Source organism: Balaenoptera musculus, chromosome 10 (assembly GCF_009873245.2).
Source record: "Balaenoptera musculus isolate JJ_BM4_2016_0621 chromosome 10, mBalMus1.pri.v3, whole genome shotgun sequence".
In the NCBI taxonomy this organism is placed as follows: Eukaryota; Metazoa; Chordata; class Mammalia; order Artiodactyla; family Balaenopteridae; genus Balaenoptera; species Balaenoptera musculus.
Genome location: NC_045794.1, coordinates 92,851,967 through 92,872,153, shown reverse-complemented (window position 1 = coordinate 92,872,153; position 20,187 = coordinate 92,851,967). Strand labels below are relative to the sequence as shown.

General features: G+C 51.6%; 1 protein-coding gene across 1 annotated transcript in view; it reads left to right on the top strand.

Annotated features, from left to right (window-relative positions):
• Positions 1–20,187, top strand: part of MYH9 (myosin heavy chain 9) — a 90,739-nt gene that overhangs the window by 16,643 nt on the left and 53,909 nt on the right. Inside the window, exons 2-3 of the mRNA XM_036865572.1 lie at positions 14,580–14,931; positions 19,108–19,264. Coding sequence (XP_036721467.1) covers positions 14,599–14,931; positions 19,108–19,264 — 490 coding nt within the window. The 5' untranslated portion in view covers positions 14,580–14,598. The remainder of the gene's footprint in view (positions 1–14,579; positions 14,932–19,107; positions 19,265–20,187) is intronic.

The following is a 20,187-nucleotide window of genomic DNA, read 5'->3' as shown; positions in this document are numbered from 1 at the left end:
GTGGGATGAGTCTTTCAGCCCTGACTTGTGTGGTTCCTGCCGACAGGTCTGAGCCGAGCTGGGTCTCCTCCACCGCTGCAGCTGAGCCTGTAAATGGAGCTCCCTGCAGGATCAGACTCTTTAACTAAAGTTCTTCACAAAATTCTGGGAAGTGAGCTGCATTCCTGGGGTGGAATAAATCATGCTGAGTGAGGCTAGGCAGGATGTGACTTCAAAGCCCCCGAAGTGGGCTTTGTGAGCGCAGCATTTGTGACTGACTCATTATGAGCTAGCTCTGCAGCGACACAAACTCCTTGAGAGAAGAGGCAAGACTGTCCGGGAGGGGCACCGGCGGGCCCGGGGCGCCACCAAGCACCGCTCCTCCCTTAGCTCATTTTGGTCCCCACAATAGTCCTGTGAGTTGAGCCGTGCTCTGACCGCATTGCAGAGATGGGGCTGTCAGCGCTCTCCGCTGGGGGCTGCACAGCCCCACGCCCTCCTGTCCTCCAGCTGTCCCGGGGAGGGGTGGGGGCAGCTGGTAGTATCTCCAGTTGATGCATGGAGAAACCGAGGCCTAGGGGCCCAGTCAACCTGGCCCAGTTTGTTCTGTTAGTAAAGTGACGGGTCTGCAATCCCCCGGCCAGTCTTGGCTGTCTCCTGAGTCTGATTCTTTCCAAGACGCCTTCCATAAAGGTCATGAATAAGTTACCACCATTTGGAAGGTCTCTCTCCTCTCAGGGCCGACTTAAATGACTGCCTGATCAATTCAGGAAGATCGTTGTTGACCTCTGGCCAGTCGTGTGTCAGTTAGAAACAAAACAGAGATTAGTGTACATCAGATTTAGCTGGAAGGGTGGTGGAGAAGAACTAGGGTGCTGATATGATCCTGAATGGCCACAGAGAAGGCTCAGCCCATTCTGGGCCTTTACTGCCTTGTCTACTAAAGAGAATCACTGAGGTTTGGAAAATAAGATGCGGGATTACTGGGCTTATCCTCAGGCACTTTAAGAATGGGTGGCAGAGAGTCGGTTGGGCTTGGTCCTTGGAGTTTGGACCTTTTGGGAGACTGGAACCTTCCCCGTTTCTAAAGTTCATTAGGGATTACTCAGCACCTACGCAGGTCCGTCATCAGGGACCCGGTGGTGACTGGGATCCGTCGTGGCCCTAGAGCTCTCAGCCCAGCAGAATGGGATCAGGATGGCTATTGGTGGTAGTGGCTACGATATTCAGGGATTTTGTTTGTTTTTTGTGTCATTTGAACATCACTCAGAATAACAAGCTGCCGAAGACCTGGCGGGTCCTGGATTGAGTGGTCTTCAAACTTGTCTTTCGTTTCTGACCTCAAGTTGGGCTTCTCAGCCGTCCTGATGTGGACTCAGGAAACCAGCACGCTGCACTTTCCCATTGAGACTGCGGCTGTATAATTAAATCTTCTCAGTATGGTTATTTTTCTGTGTTGGGTTTCAGCAAACTGTGCTTGCATGCTTGGGGAAAGAAAAACCGTCCTATCAGCAGAACCAAAGGGAAGGAATAACTTGACTGCAGGAATCTGAAGGTTTGTGTCACCCCTGTGCGAGTGTGGGAAGCTCTTGAGGGTTCAGGAGATGCTATCTGCGGGAGGGCAGGGGGGGTGTATCTGTGCACAGTTCCTGATGAGAAGTCAGCCAAGCTATTGTGTCAACCTTGTCAAACCTGGGGGTGCATCTGGGAGGATAATGTGCACCTCGCTCTTTGGGGGGGACCCCCCCACCACGTCTGAAACGACTTGCTTCTCTACAATTTCTCCTGGGCAGCCGAGTGGAAGCTCATTACCGAGTAGGTGAGGCACATGTGTGATCTCACTACACAGATATTGAACCAGTTAAAAGCAAAGTCAACGTCCAGTGCAGACAACTTACCCGCAGATCTACTGGCAGCTGCTCGCCCAGCTTCTTACCATTGCGTGAGAGCTGCATTGCTGGTGTGCCTGTCCTCTCCTTTGACACCAGACAGGAGGGGTTAGGAGGGAATGGTTATTCTGCTGGACAGCCAGGTTCCGGAAGGCACAATGTGAGCTGTAAACCCAAGCATTCTGAATAGTCGAGTTCACGTCCACAGGCACCGACTGACTGAGGACCCTCTCTCTGAACCCTGGGCTCAGTCAGCACCTGAAGGAGTTCCAGGGACGATGGGGACAGGCAGAGAGGTTCTGGTGGTTCTGGTGTAAGGCAGACTGTGCTGGAGCTGGCCTGGGGAGAGGAGAGAGAAAGAGGAATAATATACCGGGTGTTAGGAAAGGCTGCCTGGGTGAGTGGAGAATTGTGATGAAGCGAAGACTGTCCTCTGGGGAGTTGTGTGGTTTTTTTGTTTGTTTGTTTTATAAATTTCTTTCTTTCTTTATTTTTGGCTGTGTTGGGTCTTCGTTGCTGCGTGCAGGCTTTCTCTAGTTGCGGCGAGCAGGGCCTACACTTCGTTGTGGTGCGTGGGCTTCTCATTGCGGTGGCTTCTCTTGTTGCGGAGCACGGGCTCTAGGCGCGTGGGCTTCAGTAGTTGTGGCACGTGGGCTCAGTAGTTGTGGCTCACGGGCTCTAGAGCACAGGCTGAGTGGTTGTGGCCCACGGGCTTAGTTGCTCCGCAGCATGTGGGATCCTCCCGGACCAGGGATCGAACCCTTGTCCCCTGCACTGGCAGGCGGATTCTTAACCACTGCGCCACCAGAGAAGTCTGGGAGTCGTGTTTGAATGAGAGTGTCTGGCAGGGGACAGGAGAGATGGGGCTGGAAAGGTAGTTGGAGGCATTGGTTGCAGGAGCTGGTTGGGGTCTAAAGGCCATAGGGATCTTTCTCTTTAGGTGGGAAAGGTCGTCATTGTGAATGGTGGATTTCTTAAATAGCAGAGCTGTTTTCAAGCTCTGCTTCCTGCCCTGATTAGTTGCTTGATTCATTCATTAAAAATGTACCTTGTGGCCCTGAGGACAGGATGATATCTTAGTGGAGGAGACTGAGTCGGGCGCTTTGGTCTCTGACACATGATGCAGGAGATCTGTGCCCGAGACACTTTGGTAACACTGGCCAGAGAGTTCCTGGGATGCTGGATCACTTCTCACTTAGGAGAAAGTGACCGCAGTGGGCATGGACTGCCAGGGTTCTCCTTGCCTGGGTTCTCCCTGAGCTGGGCTGTTCGGAGTGGTAGCTCAGAGGGTGAAGTCTGCCTCCATTTGTCCCCCTCGTGTGGCATGTGATCTCTTTCTCCCCAGCCTTGTCAAGGAACTCTTTCTCCTCTCAGGTTGGAAGCCCCCTCCTGGCTGGTCCATGGTACTTTCCAACTGCTGACTTCTCTCGTTGCCCCCTTAAACTGAGGTCAGGGAGGGTGATCTCTTTAAAATACAAATCCAGTGATGTCACCCTCCCCCCGCCTCCCCTTGTCCCTAGAATAAAGTCCACATTCCTCAACATGGCTGATAAGATACTGGGTGAGCAGCTGTGCACCCCCTCCTCCACCCCCAGTCTCCAGCTACTCCCTCCCACGCCCCCCTGCCCCTGCCCCCTAGTCCTCCCCCCTGCCCCTCCCCCTGGTCCTCACTAGGAGGAGGAAATCTGCATACTCAAGTCTGGTGTCACTTTTGATGGCCTGCGTTCCTTGGGTGCAGGCCCTGTATCTCGGCGTTCCCTGGGGAACTCAGGAGTCCTGGGAAGCCCCTCCAGCTGGCCTCTGAGGAGGGAAGGGCGAAGGGGATGGGATCTGGGGCTCTGGTGCTAAATTCCTCTCTGGCCTGTCTCTGGTCTGGTTTTCTTATCTGCTAAGCATCAATACAGGCTTGGATTGGAATACTGCTAATGGAAACAAGTCCCAGCTTCTTCTGTAAGCAAACAACATTCCTGAGGTGGGGAGGGGAGGGGCCCATCCGCCATTCTCCCATTCCTCAGCAGCTTCTGGGCTCTGGGCAGCTGGGGGGCCCCTCCCCCCTTCATAGCCTGGGGACAGTGAGCACCTCGGGGTGGGGGGCTGCTGTGAGGTTGGCCCTGGGTGGCTGAGTGGCCAAACAGCCCCCGTGTTTATGCAGGAAGGCTTCTGTGTCCATTATCTTGTTTGAGCCTGACAGCAGCTGCCCAGCAAGGGTCACCCAGCTGGTCAGTGCCAAAGCCAGACTCAACCGCAGCTCCTCTGCCACAAGCCTCCTGCACACATCCCACCAGACCAGCATTTCCCAGGCCAGCATCAAGAAATATTTTTCCTGAAGGATACTCCTGGGCGCTAAGCCTGAGTGGGCAAATGAAGTGGGTTTCCTTACTGCAGGCTTCTCAGAACCTTTTGTGTGCATCGCGGCTCAGCAGGAGGGCCATGGGATGCAGCATTTCCAACCTTCCTTGGCCAGAAAACCCTCTCCCCTCGTGCAAATCACTTAGGAGGCTAAGGTGGCTAAGAGTCACCGGATTGTACCACCTTGTTCTCTGTGGAGTAGCGTAACCTGGAGAAAGAGTCACCAAGCTTCTGGAGGGTTTTTTCGTAAGCCCCAGGTATCATTCCAGGAAGGATTAGGATTAATCAGGTCAGGAGGACAAGACAGAGGAGTTGGGAGGCAGTTCCTAGTAAATGTCGGATTCTTTGCTGGGAAGTTGAGTTACAACTCCTCCAATGGTCGACGGTCCATACTTTTTTCTCTTTCTAAAGCTAGGAAATTGAGGTGTTCCCAGCTTGAAGATCACGGGAATCATGAGCGGGGGATCAAACCCAGGGCCGTCCAACTCCAAATTTGTGCCCATTCCATTCCTTTCCATCATGGTGCATTACAAACATTTTATCTTGGGATCAGCAGAGCCGGTGCCCCACGAGGCAGTGGTTTCTCCAAGTCCTGTCTCTTTGTTCTGAATTCGTACCAGAGAACGTTCCTGTGGCACTTGCTCAGCTGATGCAGACCAAGGACAGGAGAGGCAGGAAGCGTGGCCCAGGGCTTTTCCTGGCTCCCAGTGAGGGCAGAGGCCACGCCACCCCAGCTGAGGTCCTTTCTGCTATGTCTGGTGGTAGATGGTAGGCACCTCCATCTTGGTTAATCAGGGGGCGCTAGGTGGTTCCAGAAAACTGAGATGGTTTATTCAACCTTACGCAGAGCTTCTTGGGGTCCAGTAAGTTACCTTTAGTACTATTTCTCTTTGTGGGTTGAAAGCCCCCATATGCTTTCTTTCCCTTTTTGTTCGGGGGATATAAAAATTAGTCCACAAATGGCTCGGGTTTTGTAACAAATAAGACAAATAAGGTGGCTGCGACCCTGGTGTGTGCTTTCAGCTCTGCTCTCCCTGTCACTTCGGCTCTCGTACTCTCTGGCCTCTCTGCATAGCTCTTCGAAAACCTTCCCCATTTCTCCTCCTGCCTCCTCTTCGTCTTGTTCCTTATTCATTCATTCAGGAAACTTTAACTGAGCACCTGCTCCAAGTCAGGCATTGCACTAGACGTTTGAAGATGAATGAGAGCTGGTCCCTGTCCTCAGATGAAACTGCACATCATGACAGTCCAGCTGTTGGATGACTGCAATGGATACAGGACAGAGCCCAGAGGGGAGGGACGTGAGGGAAGTCTTTTCACAGCAATCAGAGGACGGAGCGTGGAGCTATTTGAGAGAGGGTTCCTGGTGCAGAGGACACCTCTTCTTCGAAGGCCCGGAGGCATAAGCAGAGTGGGATGTGAAGGAATTGTTTATGAGGAGCTGGGGACGGCTTAGGCTGCACCACAAAGGGAGGGCAGGGGGAGAGGAAGGGCTAGGAGCACAGAGGAGATTCATGGGTAGGGTCACAAAGGGCCTACTCACCGTGCAAAGATGATTTTATTTTATTTTGGGGAAGTCGCAGAGCCCTTGAACTGTTTTGGATGGGCTAGGAATATCAGTAAAATAGAAAGTAGCATGCCTAGAAATGGAGCTGCTGAGTCATCCTGAATGCAGTGAGGAGGCTGGATTTGAAGGAGGTGGAAGATGCAGGGGAAGAAGAACCAGCAAGGAGCAGCTGTAACAGCCCAGAAAGGACTGGAGGCAGGCCTGGTATGGAAGGCGTGCTGGCCATGAGGTTGGTGGAGGGCTTGCTAATCCACCCGGGAGGAATTTACAGTGACTGCTTTGGGTGACCAGAAGGACAGTGTCTTAGCCAGAGATGGAGACCTAGAAGAGAGTGCAGGTTTGGGGACAGGAGGGTGGGGGGAGTTTAGGTGTGATGATGCTTGTGGGTCCACCAGGTGGAGACGTCCCTCTGGTAGGTGGGAAACATTCACCTGGGTATCATACCTGGAACTAATCCTTTTTCTTTTTTCTTTTTATCTTTTTAAAAAAAATTTTTGGCTGCGCCGCTCGGCTTGTAGGATCTTATTTCCCCGACCAGGGATGGAACCCATGCCCTTGGCAATAAGAGTGCAGAGTCCTAACCACTGAACTGCCAGGGAATTCCCTCCCTGGGACTAATTCTGATTTGCCAAAACCATCCAGTAAATAGCATTTGATGGATTTCCCAGGATGATGGGGTGAGCTGGCCCAGCCATGGACACGCTCCCCCCTGCCCTGCTCCCAACGTGGCTGCTTTCTGTCTTCCATTAATCTGGGCCTCTTTTTGTTTTTTTTAAATTAATGAATTTATTTATTTTGGTCTTTGCTGCTGCGCGCGGGCTTTCTCTAGTTGTAGCAAACGGGGGCTACTCTTTGTTGCAGTGCACGGGCCTCATATTGCAGTGGCTTCTCCTGTGGAGCACGGGCTCTAGGTGTGTGGGCTTCAGTAGTTGCAGCACGTGGGCTCAGTAGTTGTGGCACATGGGCTTAGTGGCTCCTCGGCATGTGGGATCTTCCCAGACCAGGGATCAAACCCATGTCTCCTGCCTTGACAGGCGGATTCTTAACCACTGTGCCACCAGGGAAGCCCCTCACCGGGGCCTCTTGATGCTGGTGAACTTTGCATATGAATCACTGGCTGAGCTGCCGTGTTGGAGGCTCTGAGGGAGATTCATGTCCTGTCTGGGGAAGTACATCAACCTCCATTGCCTGATTTATTTTCTTTTAACTGGACATTTAGGAATCTTTAAAGTACAGTCAGGTAGTGGTCATAACCCTTAAAATACAGTGTATTACAAGGGACAGTCCTTCCTTGGTGACAGCACCATCCATGATGGTCATTGTTTGGGTCCTGGGAATGATTTTGCTCTGAGGACTTCTGTTTTAAGGAGAGTTGGCTTGTGCCCTTGAGAGTTGGGAAAGAATTTACTAAGGAGAGGTCTGGGTCCCTGATGTAACATTTGTTCATACTAATCCCTTAAATCAGTGGTTCTCAACTGGGTGCAGTTTCCCCCCACTCCCCCCCACCTTTGACAATGTCTGGAGACAATTTTGGTTGTCAAAACTGGGGACCAAGTGCCCCTGTCATCCAGTGGATAGAGGTCAGAGATGCTGCTAAACATCTTCCAATGCACAGGACAGGCCCCACAGCAAAGAATTATCTGGCCCCCAATGTTCATAGTGCTGAGGCTGAGAAACCCTGCCTTAACTGATCACATAATTTCACAGTTTATGAAAAACTATACCTTCTCCCTTGGCCTGGAATACTTTTTGACCATCTTTCTCCTCCCCCATCAGTATTCTACCCATCTTCCAGGACCCAGCTTAAATGTCATCTCCTCCATGAAACTCTCCCTTGATTTTCCAAGTTTTCCATCGAATCACCCCTTTCTCTGTTCCTACAAGCAAGTTGCTTGTTCCTCTGTTTTCCTTCATGGAGTCTTGATCCATGGTTGGTGGAATCTGCGGATTTGAAGGGCCAGCAGTACTTCTTCTTCATCCATACAGCCAACCTATCTGTTGGGCGCCCACCATATTTGGTGCTGGGTGCAGCTGTGAAAGGGAGAGGAAACCAAAGAGCTTGCTTTCTGTCCACTCTATATAAATTGGCACTGCCACTAGTGGTATGTGTCTATCCTGTCATCTCACTACAGTACAAGCTCCTTGGGTCCTTTGCACCTTTGTCACAGTATTTTTGCACGTAGAGCCTCAGTATGTATTAGTTGATTGAATAAGTAAATCTTATGAGTTTAAAAATTTCTATATTATTTCAGCAGCTGCTTTCATAGGCTCTTTTTTTTAATTTAAAATTTTTATTTTTATTTTATTTATTTATTTTTTGGCTGTGTTGGGTCTTCGTTGCTGCACGCGGATGCAGGATGATGGGGTGAGCTGGCCCAGCCATGGATGCTCTCCCCCCTGCCCTGCCCTCAACGTGGCTGCTTTCTGTCTTCCATTAATCACCTGGGTCTCTTTTTGTTTTTTTAAATTAATTAATTAATTTATTTTGGTCTTTGCTGCTGTTTGCGGGCTTTCTGTAGTTGTAGCAAGCGGGGGTTACTCTTTGTTGTGGTGCGCAAGCTTCTCATTGTGGTGGCTTCTCTTTGTTGCCGAGCATGGGCTCTAGGCATGTGGGCTTCAATAGTTATGGCACACGGGCTCCATAGTTGTGGCTTGCAGTCTCTAGAGCGCAGGCTCAGTAGTTGCGGCGCACGGGCTTAGTTGCTCCGCGGCATGTGGGATCTTCCCAGACCAGGGATCGAACCTGTGTCCCCTGCATTGGCAGGCAGATTCTTATCTACTGCGCCACCAGGGAAGCCCAGCTCTTTTTGTTTTTAACTTTTTATTTTATATTGGAGTATAGTTGATTAACAATGTTGTGTTAGCTTCAGGTGTACAGCAAAGTGATTCAGTTATACATATACATGTATCTATTCTTTTTCAAATTATTTTCCTTAACAATGGAACTCAGGCACCTTGATAGTTTCATTTCACTCGAAAGCAATGGCTATAAGGAGAAAGAGAAGGGGCCTATTTACCTGTGCTCTCTGGGATGGGGGTGGGGATTAAAAAAAAACATTAAAGGGGCCTGCTTGCGTACATCGGTGACTAAGCTGGAACAGGGCTCTGGTGTCTGGGTTGAGGCTGCCTGGGTCTCTGAACTGGAACCTCGGCTCAGAGAACTTGAATGTCTCCCCCAGGGTCACGGCCCTCACCTTACTTTTAGCTCCGCCGATTTAAGGTGGAAATGTGAAGAGTCCCTTGTACAAACCAGCACAAGGGGATGGGGTTTGCAGCCTCGAGCTGGCATAATTAATGTCCGTTTCACTGGTTTGCTTCCCCAGCGGGGTTCTAAGGTTGTGTTCTCCCCACGGCCGCGGAGAGCTCGCGGGAAGGCAGTCTAAGTGGAAACTGAGCAGGGCCTTGCAGCCGAGTGGCTCTGAGTTTGAACCTGGCTTTTGTGACTTGTCTGAGCCTCATTTCCCCCACCTGTCATATGAATATGATGACATACCCCTTATGAAATGATTGTGAGGACTGAGTGAGAAAATGGAGAGCTTAGTAGCAGGCTCTCAGTACTTTAAGATGAGTTAAGATGGTAGCTTTCAGATGAGTTGTGATGACTTTGAAAGCTTCAAGCCTAGAACTTGGCCCGTGGAAGGCTACATAAATCCTACCATCTAGGAATGGAAAAGCTCACAGTGTCTGGACCACTGATTTGTCCTAGTACAATAAATTATGTCTTTAAGGGGCTGGCAGATTCTTTTCCAAACAAGCACACAAGCAAGTACAAAGAGAACCAACCGAAGGGAGGGAGGGAAGGAAGGAGGGAGGGAAGGAAGGAGGGAGGGAGAGGGAGAGGATTCCTTGGGAAAACAGGAAGGAGTAAAAGATCCAAATGGATCTTTGGGGGGGAAGGGGAGAAGGCAAATAATCGAGGAATGACATTTTGTGTTAAAAGCAGAGGTTTTTGGTCAACCTATTTACTTTCAGTTTCATCATTTCCTGAGAATCCTAATTTAGCCTCTGGTTGTGTCCTCTCGATTATGGCCTAAAAAGGCAACTACTTGGGTTTCTTGGAGTTGGACTGGCACCCGCAGGAAGCCGGCATGGAAAGGGCTGGCTTTAGCCTGATCCGATCTCCAATGGGCCAGAGCCGCCTCCTTTCTCCTTAACCCCTTGCTGGCCTGCTGAGTCCCGCAACTTCCCAGGACTTCTGAGGTTCCCTCATCTGAGCCACGAGCTCTTTCCTGCAGACAGTTTTCTTAGTGCTGGTGTGGTTGCTGCCACGTGGGTAGCCTGCCCAAGTGGCCGTGCACGCCAGTGTACCCTTGGGGGCCATAAAAACACCCGGCTGGATGTTCCTTTGCTCCCATAACTCCACTTGAGAACTTATCTCAAGGTGGTCCATTAGATAAGAGGAAAACAACTAGTAAGCGGTATTTTTTTAAAACAATCACTTTGGAATATCATGCAGCCATTAAAAGTGATTACTAACGAGGTTTTGGGGTCAGGGGTCCTGGGTTCGAGTTCTTATCCCCCCCAGCTGTGTCAACAACAGGTTGCTTTCCTCTCAGAGCCTCTGCATTGTCCCCTGTAACAATGAAGCATTTGGATAAAAACCATCAACAAGCAGACTATGGCCCTGTGGGGAAGTGGTCAGAGTGAGGAGGGAAGATACAAAATGTGAAACTCCCTGCCTGAGATAGTTAAAAATCAAGTGTTTCTATGAGCCAGGACTAGAAGGGACCATTAAAAAAAAAAGAGAGAAAACTAATTTTTGTGGGGAGAGTGTCAGGAATTTGGTGGGGGGGTCTTTTTCTTTCATCTTGTAAACTGTCCTATTACACGCAGTTTTAAAAAAATTTCAGAGGCCGTTTAGCATGGTCCCAGGACAGGGCGGGGAGAAGTGGCGTGTGCCGGCTGCCGCAATCAGGCAGTCGCCTCCCTGGTGTCCTTTCTGTAAAGCCCCTTCCTTCATTGCTCACAGCTCTGGACGGTGGCGGCTTGCTCCACCTGCATCCTGTCACCTGACAGGTGAGCGTTAACCTGTCTGCTGGCTTCCCCGCCAGGCACACAAGAGTCAGCAGCCACTGGGGCCCAGGAGCCTCTACCTGACACAGGTGGAAACAGGGGCTCAGCTGCAGCCCTGTGGCCCCCAAATCCTTGAATGTGGGTGGATGTTCCTGTCCAGGCCTGGTGAGAAGGCTCTTGGATAGAAACTCCATTGTTCATCGTGACCTCTGCAGCTCTCCCCACCGGTCTAGCCCCGTGTATTGATCTGGGCACTGCCGCTAACCCACATCATTCCAGCAGAGTCGCTGAAACCAAACGGCTCTGTCCTTGGCCTGGCCAAGCAGCCGTGTCTCATGAAAAGTCCTGCTCAGAGAGGGAGGTGCTGAGGCCAGTGGGGACCGCTCAAGCCCACTGTCCAGGGGTGGCTTGGCCTCGCTGTAGGCAGGGGGCTTCAGCCCGATCCAGCTCTGAGGGGGGGGGTGTACCCCTCCCTCTTACAGGAAGTATGGCCTGGCCTGCAAATCTCAGATAGCTCTCAGAGGTAGACAGTGCTGGCCTCTACCTGCCCCCTGCCCTCCCACTGAGGCCTGAAGGTAGGGTAGAACCAGGAGCGGAAGGTGGGGGGTTGGGTGGAGGCGTCCCCTGCTGCCTGCTGCAATGTTCATGGCCTCCAGTGCAGGCTCACTGATGAAAGGGCCTGGCGGTTCACCCAGATTCCCAGGGTAGGCCAAAGGCCAAACGCCCAGGGCCTGCAACCTGGAGGCAGCTCGCAAACTCTTTGCTCTAGGTTCCCCCAGGATTGGAGTTGCTGGGGTGAACCGGAGTTTGATGAGGGCCAGAAGTCATTCTGCCATCACTGAGGGATCACTCACTGTTGACAGTCTCAGGCCGAGGGAGTGAGAATGTTGAATTTCACCCCGCTCTGCTTTTTGACAGGCCACATGGTCCATACCAGGAAGGCTCATTCTCAGCCTCCCTGGCTGCCTGATAATGCCCAGTAAATATCTGCTGAATGTTGTGGGATGCATTCTCCTGTACTCCCCGTGTTCCACTCAACTTACTGACAGTTTCAGCCCAGCCCCGATGTTGGCCTGACTTCTTTTGCAAGACCCCAGGCACAAATGTGCTGGGAAGAGGCCAGGCCTGGGGACCAGGCAGATCTGGGTTAGCCCATAACTGGGCTGGGCAACTCTGGGCAAATGACTTGCCCTCTCTGGACTGTTTCCTCATTTGTAAACTGGGGAAAATAAGAGCTTTTTTTTCCCAGGGTGACTGATGGTTAGTTAGGTGAGGTTGGGAATAAACCAAACTTGATGTTGGTAGGTAGGTGCTTAATGATTGGCCCCTTCCCCCCTTCTCTTGGAGTGATCTTGTAAAGGGTGCCTTCACTGGACTGGGTTGGTGGAACTACTAACGAGCAGTGGACTTGGGGTTTTGGGCGACAGGGTTGACGTGAATCCCTTTCTGCATATTGATGGGAGATTGTCCTCTCCTTTCCGGGTTTGAAGTCTGAGGAAAGGCTGAGAACCAGCAGCCAGGGAGGCCCTGTGCGCAGTGATTGTTACGAGTTCTCGCGCATGGTGGTGACGTGATTGGGGAGATTGGTTTGGGGACCCTGGGTGCTAGGACTTTGCAGAGGACGACTGGCCCATGGTCAGATGGACGGCAGAGAGGCAGAAGACAACTGGTATTTACTCTGGCAGAGAGAAGCCTTTGATTTGTTTGAATGGACTGGCCAGTGTGGAGGTGAGGACAGCTGGATTTGGGCCTGTCTAGCCTCCAGACCCACACAGAAGATGAGGCTGGCCAGGTGGTCTGCAGCCATCCCCCTCCTGCCTTGTTTGCTGCTGCCTAACTCTGGGCCCTGCCTGCTTCTTCTGGGGGTGGTCCTTGCAGGTGGATGGTGCCCCTTGGTCCCCCAAGAGGGGCTGCCAGGGTTTGCTTGTGCTGCGAATGTAAACAAAGCCACTGGCTGAGCTTGCTGGGGAGGCTGCCAGGCTCTGCTCCTTGGATTTGCCTTCCCTTGTGGTGGGTGGGAGCTAGCAGATTTCCTGGAAAACAGCCTCTCCTGGAGTGAGTCCAGGGGAGCCCCTCAGCCTTGATCTGGAAACCATTTAATGAGCCCAGATAAGAAGGCCCGGGCAGCCCAGACTTTTGCTTTTGTTCTCTGCCTCCCAAGCCTTCAGCCTGCTTGGCATCCAAGTTCCTGTTGGGATCAGGAAGCATGAAAGACTGTGAGACTCTGGGTTTGGATCTGGGGTCCTCCCGGCTTCCCGGGCCTGGGGAGGGAGCCTTGATCTCACAAGCGAAAAGCTTCCCTGTGTCATGAGCTAGTCAGTGAGCTTCTGGGTTGTTCCTCTGGTGGCTGTGGGCTGGCTCTGTCCTAGACCAGGGATTCTTTTTCTTTTATTTATTTAATTTAATTTAATTTTTATTTTTGGCTGCGTTGGGTCTTCGCTGCTGCGCGCAGGCTTCCTCTAGTTGCAGCGAGCAGGGGCTACTCTTTGTTGTGGCGCTCAGGCTTCTCATTGCGGTGGCTTCTCTTGCTGTGGAACACGGGCTCTAGGCACGCGGGCTTCAGTAGTGTGGCACGCGGGCTTCAGTAGTCATGGCTCGCGGGCTCTAGAGCACAGGCTCAGTAGTTGTGGCACACGGGCTTAGTTGCTCTGCGGCATGTGGGATCTTCCCAGACCAGGGCTCGAACCCATGTCCCCTGCATTGGCAGGTGGGTTCTTAACCACTGCGCCACCAGGGAAGTCCCTAGACCAGGGTTTCTTAGTCCTGCTTTTGGTTCACTCAAAGCAGCTGTCCTCCCAGCTGATCCCAACCTGAGCCTCTGAGCAGGAATAAGTACTGTGGTTAGACTATGGGAGACCACAAAGACCAGGAGTCCTTCCTAGGTAACTCTGGACTAAACCCCTTACCTCCAGAGAGCTTCTGTTTCCTCATCTGTAAAATGGGATGATAACACGTACTTTACCCACTTTACAGAGTTGTTAGGAGGAGAATCTTCTGAGATAGTGAAGTGTGTGTGATAGTATTTCATAAACTATAAAACCACTCAGATATGAGGGATTATTATTTTATCATCTTTGTTTTGCAAATCAGCTTCAAAACAGGCAAACACACATGGACTTATGTTCTCCTGGCCCATAAATTATGAGTGTTGCCTTTTTACATTAGTGCCTCAGAAGGGAAGCACTCATTACTCTCCACGATGTGTCCTGGAGCCTGACTTCTTTTCTTCTCGCCTTATTTCTTGGGGCGATGGAATTAAAATCTGTTGGCAACATATTGGTGTTGTGTTTTCTTCTCTTGGTTGACTCCGTGAAATAAGAAAAAGTTTTTTAAACTGGAGACTTTCACTCTGTGCACTTGTCGTCAGTTGCCTTTTTTGGGTTAACTAGAAATGTGTTCTTGTTGGAAGTTCTCTTAAACTGTGTGGTCACTTTCCTGCCTTAGCAGGTGTAGCTTAGTGTGACTCTAATTACATCTGTCTGAGATTCTTATTATGCATATCATTTGGCACAATCATTGTTTATAGATTTGTTTGATTGTGCATTGATTCTGGGATACATCTTACCATTAATTCCTTACAGAATCTCTGATATCAACTTGTTTTTTCAGTGATGTACATCTTCCGAAAGTAGAGGGCGAGAAAATTTTGACAAATTGTACAATCTGGTTATATATCATTTTACTTATTATAATGCTGTACAGTTTGCAGACATATGACATGAGTGATCTCTTTGTGGCTGGTATAGTTGTAGCTAACATTGTATCCTTTTTTTCTCCCTCAGGTCCTGGCTGTAAGTCACCATGGCGCAGCAAGCTGCCGATAAGTATCTCTATGTGGATAAAAACTTCATCAATAACCCGCTGGCCCAGGCCGACTGGGCCGCCAAGAAGCTGGTATGGGTGCCTTCCGACAAGAGTGGCTTTGAGCCCGCCAGCCTCAAGGAAGAGATGGGCGAGGAGGCCATTGTGGAGCTGGTGGAGAACGGGAAGAAGGTGAAGGTGAACAAGGATGATATCCAGAAGATGAACCCACCCAAGTTCTCCAAGGTGGAGGACATGGCAGAGCTCACGTGCCTCAACGAAGCCTCGGTGCTGCACAACCTCAAGGAGCGCTACTACTCAGGGCTCATCTACGTAAGTGGGCGGGGCTCTGCACGGGTGGGAGGTTCCAGGGCTCATCTACATAAAGTGGGCGGGCTCTGCACGGGAGGGAGGCTCCGGGGCTTATTTACATAAGTGAGTGGGGCTGTAGGCGGGAGGGAGGACCTACCGAGAAGGAGATACACTGACTGGTGTTAAGTGGAAAAGTCTTCCTTTATAGACCAGCTTCACCCAGGCTTCTAATATGGCAGGTGGGAAGGATTGAGGCCCAGAGAGGGCAAGGGACTTATGCAGAGTCACACAGCCAGATGCTGGCAGGCCTGAGACTGGAACTCGGGTTTCAGTATCTCTGTCTTTCTTGATGAAAATATTGTATGGACCAAATTAAAAGTCCCTGTCCCTCGAGGTATTAACCACTTAAATTCAGAATTAGTGACCTGCAGAAAAATAAACAACCTTAAAGGAAGCATTGCTTGTCTGTGGAGGGGAGAGGGGAGCTAAGTGCTGTTGTCTGGGAGTGGGACTCTCCCCTTGGCATCCTCAACTGCTTATGTTAGAACCACTCTGCTGGCTCTAAGAAATGGGTCCTGCTCAGTAAAGCAGAGTGATTCAGGTCATGGGAACTGGAGCCTCCAGGATCTGGTTCCGGTCTTGGCCCTTCCTGACCATTTGCCATGGCTACGTGGGGCCTCACTTCCTCATCTATGAGGAGTCGTGAAAGCATTGTAAAGCACCAGCCAGCCCTGGGCTCGCGCAGAGCCTGGGCTCTGTAGCTGCTGCCGTTCGTCGTAGGTGAAGGTAATTCCGACCCTCTGCTCGGCCTTTTATGGGTGTCGCTGTTCAGTTTGGTCCTGTTCCAGCTTTGCTGAGTGTGAAATAAGTCGGTGGCCTGCACTTGCCTATCAGCTGGCTGCAAACGGAAATATTAGTTATGAAAGTGCATTCGATGTTAGTTGCTTCATCTCTCAGAGTGTGGGTTTTACTCTAGGCAGGCATGGACCTGCGCCTACAACTCGTGGGCAGGACCTGAGCCTTTTCTCCAGAACTCTTCACCTGGAGGCGTTAGGCCTTAACTCCCGTTTTTGCTTCTTTGCTGGCATCTCCCGTGCGCAGATCCTCCTGCCTCGGTCCAGCCTCGTCCTTGGCATCCTCACCAGAAGGAAGTCGATTGTCTGTGCAGTTGCCCTAATGGAGACCCCCAGCAGGTGCAGAGCTGCGGGGAGATCAGAGCCGCTCGGTGGGGCTGCCTGGGCAGGGGGTGCTGCCTCATTCACAGGCCCCCTCTCTGCACACGCTGTTCCAAATTGCAACCCCGGGAGCCTTTGTGCTGTGTGTCTGCCTGGCGTTGTGGGCAGCGTGGCTGATTCTGCGCCGCAGCTGCTCTGTCTGTTTCTTCGGTGGGGGGAGGCCCGGGGGCAGGGGGCAGTCGGGCACAAAGAGCTTCTGTGGCCCGTGAATGGAGCAGCTCCCTGGTGTGGCCGTGTGGGAGCAGAGCCACTTGTTCAGTGTCTGCGCCTCCACGGGCCTCCAGCAGGACGGGCTCCCAGTACAGCCCCTTCCTCCCACCTGAGCTGCAGTGCTCATTCCTTGGGGCTTAGTTTCATCAGCCACTGATTTGGTGGGATTAGCCCAGAGAACTTTGAGGTCCTCTTGAACCCCCCATGGGACCATCTGCCCACCCAGCTGTCAGAAAGGCTTGTCCTAGTAAAACCCAGGCCCCTTCTGCTGTCACCACCAGCTGTTTCCAAACATCTGGCCCCGTGGCACGCCCTAAACGTGTGGCCACGTTGTCCTTCGCTTTCATCGGGCTGGATTTCCTAGAGTGTGGGTTTTCTCAAACCCCGGGAACAAAGCTCACTTGTTTCTGAGCTCCTGGGATGACCTTGCTGCTCCCTGGCCTGCTATCTCAGCCCCACCCGACAGTCATGGAGGGAAAGCCAGAGGTTTCCTGCCGTGCTCCCGTCTTCTCATAATACCCAAGCTGCAGATTACCCAAGCTGCAGATTGCCAACACCTCGTGCAGACTTCTTTGCTTCAGAGCTTTCCTGGTACCTCCTGAAGAGAGTAGTTGGAGGGAGAACAATTGACTGATTAACCCAGGAAGAAGGAAATTCAGGGCCCTGCATCCCCTCCTCCAAGCAGAAGAGGCAGTCAAGCACACTTGTTCATTTCCAAGCTCAGCTGCTCTTTTGCACGGGGGCCGGTGCGTGGTTGGTGGGTCCTTCCGGAGTTCTGCTTTCAGCCTAACTTCTGCTTGGAAAGTCCAAGACCTGTAGCCCTTGGCCAGTGCTGGGAAGGGCCTTTGTGCTCCCGACTGGTTCCTGTGTGGACCCTGTCTTTGGATTCAGCCACAAGATCCACCCTCAGTTTTGGCGAGACTGGAGTGGGCAGGGTGGAAGGGACTGGATTGGCACATACCCAGCCCTCAGATGTTGGCTGCTGTTGGGTCGAGGGGCAACACTGTGGACAGTGAGGGTCGAGGCCACTTGTAGCAAGGGAAACAAAAAGATGTGAGGAGTCTGGAGAACCAGCTTCCATGACCAAGGAGGTCTGCAGTGGGGGGATTATGGGACCTAGGTCTGCTCCCAGCTCTGCCAGGAACTGCCTCATGGCCTTCAGCCATCATTCAGCAGTCGGGGCTGCAGGTGTGAGTCATGGCTTATGGGCCTCGCTTCGCCTGGCTTCTTCTGGGCCTGTGGCCTGTTTTCCTAGGGAGAAGGTGCTTGGGTTGCTCCAGCTGCCTAAAGAAAGCTGTCCCCCCCCAGTGAGCACCCATCACCTGGGTGGTCTCAGGGGGTCTCGCCCAGCTATTAGGAGTCTGTCTTTTCTTTCTTGTCGGGGAGAAGCATCTTGGAAGAAAAAAATAGCAGGAAAATTATTAGAAAAAGAGGACACTGAAGAAAGGCAGATCTGCCTAGACCGTTGCCACCGGAAACTGCTCTCCTGACCTACTCTGAGCCTCTCTCCATGGCTGTGCTGGGTGCTGTGATCCTCATAACCATTCAGTGAGGATCAACTAATCTGCCTGTGCCCATTTTACAGATTGAGAAATGGAGGGAGAGGGAGGTTAAGAAACTTTCCCTTGCTGAGATTTGACTCTGGGGTCTGATTTTAACCTGGTCATCTCAGACTTGGGGTATCGGGTATATTCTCGGGAGCCTCACATGGAGTGTCGACAAATTGGGTTCCCCTTCAAGAGGAGACCTGAGTCTTGGAGAAGGCTCACAGGGGACATGAAAGTGGTCTTTAAGTTTTTTTTGTTTTTTTTTTAAAAATTAATTTATTTTTATTTTATTTTATTTTTATTTTTGGCTGCGTTGGGTCTTTGTTGCCGCACACGGGCTTTCTCTGGTTGTGGCGAGCGGGGGCTACTCTTCGTTGCAGTGTGCAGGCTTCTCATTGCAGTGGCTTCTCTTGTTGCAGAGCACGGGCTCTAGGCGCGCGGGCTTCAGTAGTTGTGGCTCGCGGGCTCTAGAGCACAGGCTCAGTAGTTGTGGCGCACGGGCTTAGTTGCTCCGCGGCATGTGGGATCTTCCCCGACCAGGGCTTGAACCCATGTCCCCTGCACTGGCAGGCGGATTCTTAACCACTGCGCCACCAGGGAAGCCCTGGTCTTTAAGTTTTTTAGAGATTTTCATGTGAGTGTCTCTGGAAGATTCCAGGGAGAGAGGTATCTGTCAGTGATCTATTATCCCACAAAGGATCCTAGATGGTTGAGGAGCGCCATGAGTCTCCCAATGCTGGGAAAGTTTAGGCTTGAATATCTCAGAGGGTCCTTCAGGGTAGAATAATTTGTATTTCCACACAGTTTGCTTGCTGCAGCCGAATCCTTTTCCCTTTGTGCATCTCTCACGATGCCAAACACATCTTTATCGTCCTTGGATCTGAGTTTCGTAACTGGACTCCTACTGTCCACGAAGCTTGCCCCAGATCTCGCCCGATGCACACGCTTGTTGACGTGCACAGCTGGCAGCAGTCTTGCAGTCGAGGGAGGCTCCCCTCAACTGAAAGAGCAGAGATGGTGCTGGTGCCCCAACGCCTCGGCAGGTCTGCCGGAGTGGGGCCCGGAGAACCAGGGGCTCCGGCGGTGGCTTTCACATCAGGCTGACTCGGGGTCCTTAGAGGCAGCAGGCATTTTGCCACAAAGTGTGCACGACGTTGAGAATCAGACTTCCTAACCCATTCCTGTTTGCCGCTCTTTTCTTTTAGACCTACTCAGGCCTGTTCTGTGTGGTCATCAACCCTTATAAGAACCTGCCCATCTACTCCGAAGAGATCGTGGAAATGTATAAGGGCAAGAAGAGGCATGAGATGCCTCCCCACATCTACGCCATCACAGACACCGCCTACAGGAGTATGATGCAAGGTGAGTTCCGTGGCCTTCCCAGGGGCTGAGTCTTTACCTCTAGCCTTGTTGGCACCTTTGCAGGTGCTCCTTCATGGTGATCTTGTGGCTGGATTGGTGTTGATGGCACTGGTGAGGGGGCCGTGCATTGTATAAGTCTGTAAGCCATTGCGTGAGAACCAAGACCAGTGGCTATCAAAGGAGATGTTTGTATGTTGATAGAATGTTCAAGAAGCTTTAAAAAATGCATTTCCTAATTATTTTCCCAATTTCTCATTCTTGTCAGGAGCTCCTTTGCCAGTCCTCTGACTTCCAGGCCCCCTCTTCTACCAGTTACTTCCTTTCCTTCATTATTTTCACCTCTTCTTCTCTTCTACACAGTTTGGAAACATGCTTGAGTTTTCACATCTTTTAAAAAAAAACACACAAAGTCTCTCCTGGATTCTGTGCCCTACTGTAGGTTGTCTCTGATCTCTCTCCCCTGTCATAGTGGAGCTTTTTAGAGGAAGTATCCGTGCTTACTACCTCTGTTCAACACTTCTCAGCCACACTCCTTGCCCTGCACGTCGTGCCCCCCACCCCCTTGCCCCCCATTCTGTCTGACAGAGGCCACCCTCCCTTATGTGGAGCTCTGAGCTCTTATCTTACTTAACCTCTCCCAGGATTGGACAGTCTTACCCACTTCCTTTTGAAAGCCCTTCCTTCCTGTGACTCTCTGGTTCCCCTAATCTCTGCCTTGCCCATCTGCATGCTTCTCCCCCGTTACACCTGGTGCTCCTCAAGGTCTCGTCCTCTGGACGATGGCCCATCCACTTGAGTGGTTTCGCCATCACTTTCCAGCTGAGGACCGGCTCTGTTAGCTGATTGCTGCCAGCCACTTGCTCCCGGCTGCCATTTCTCCATCCACCCAGTCACCCAAGCCTGGAACCTGGCTCATCTTACAC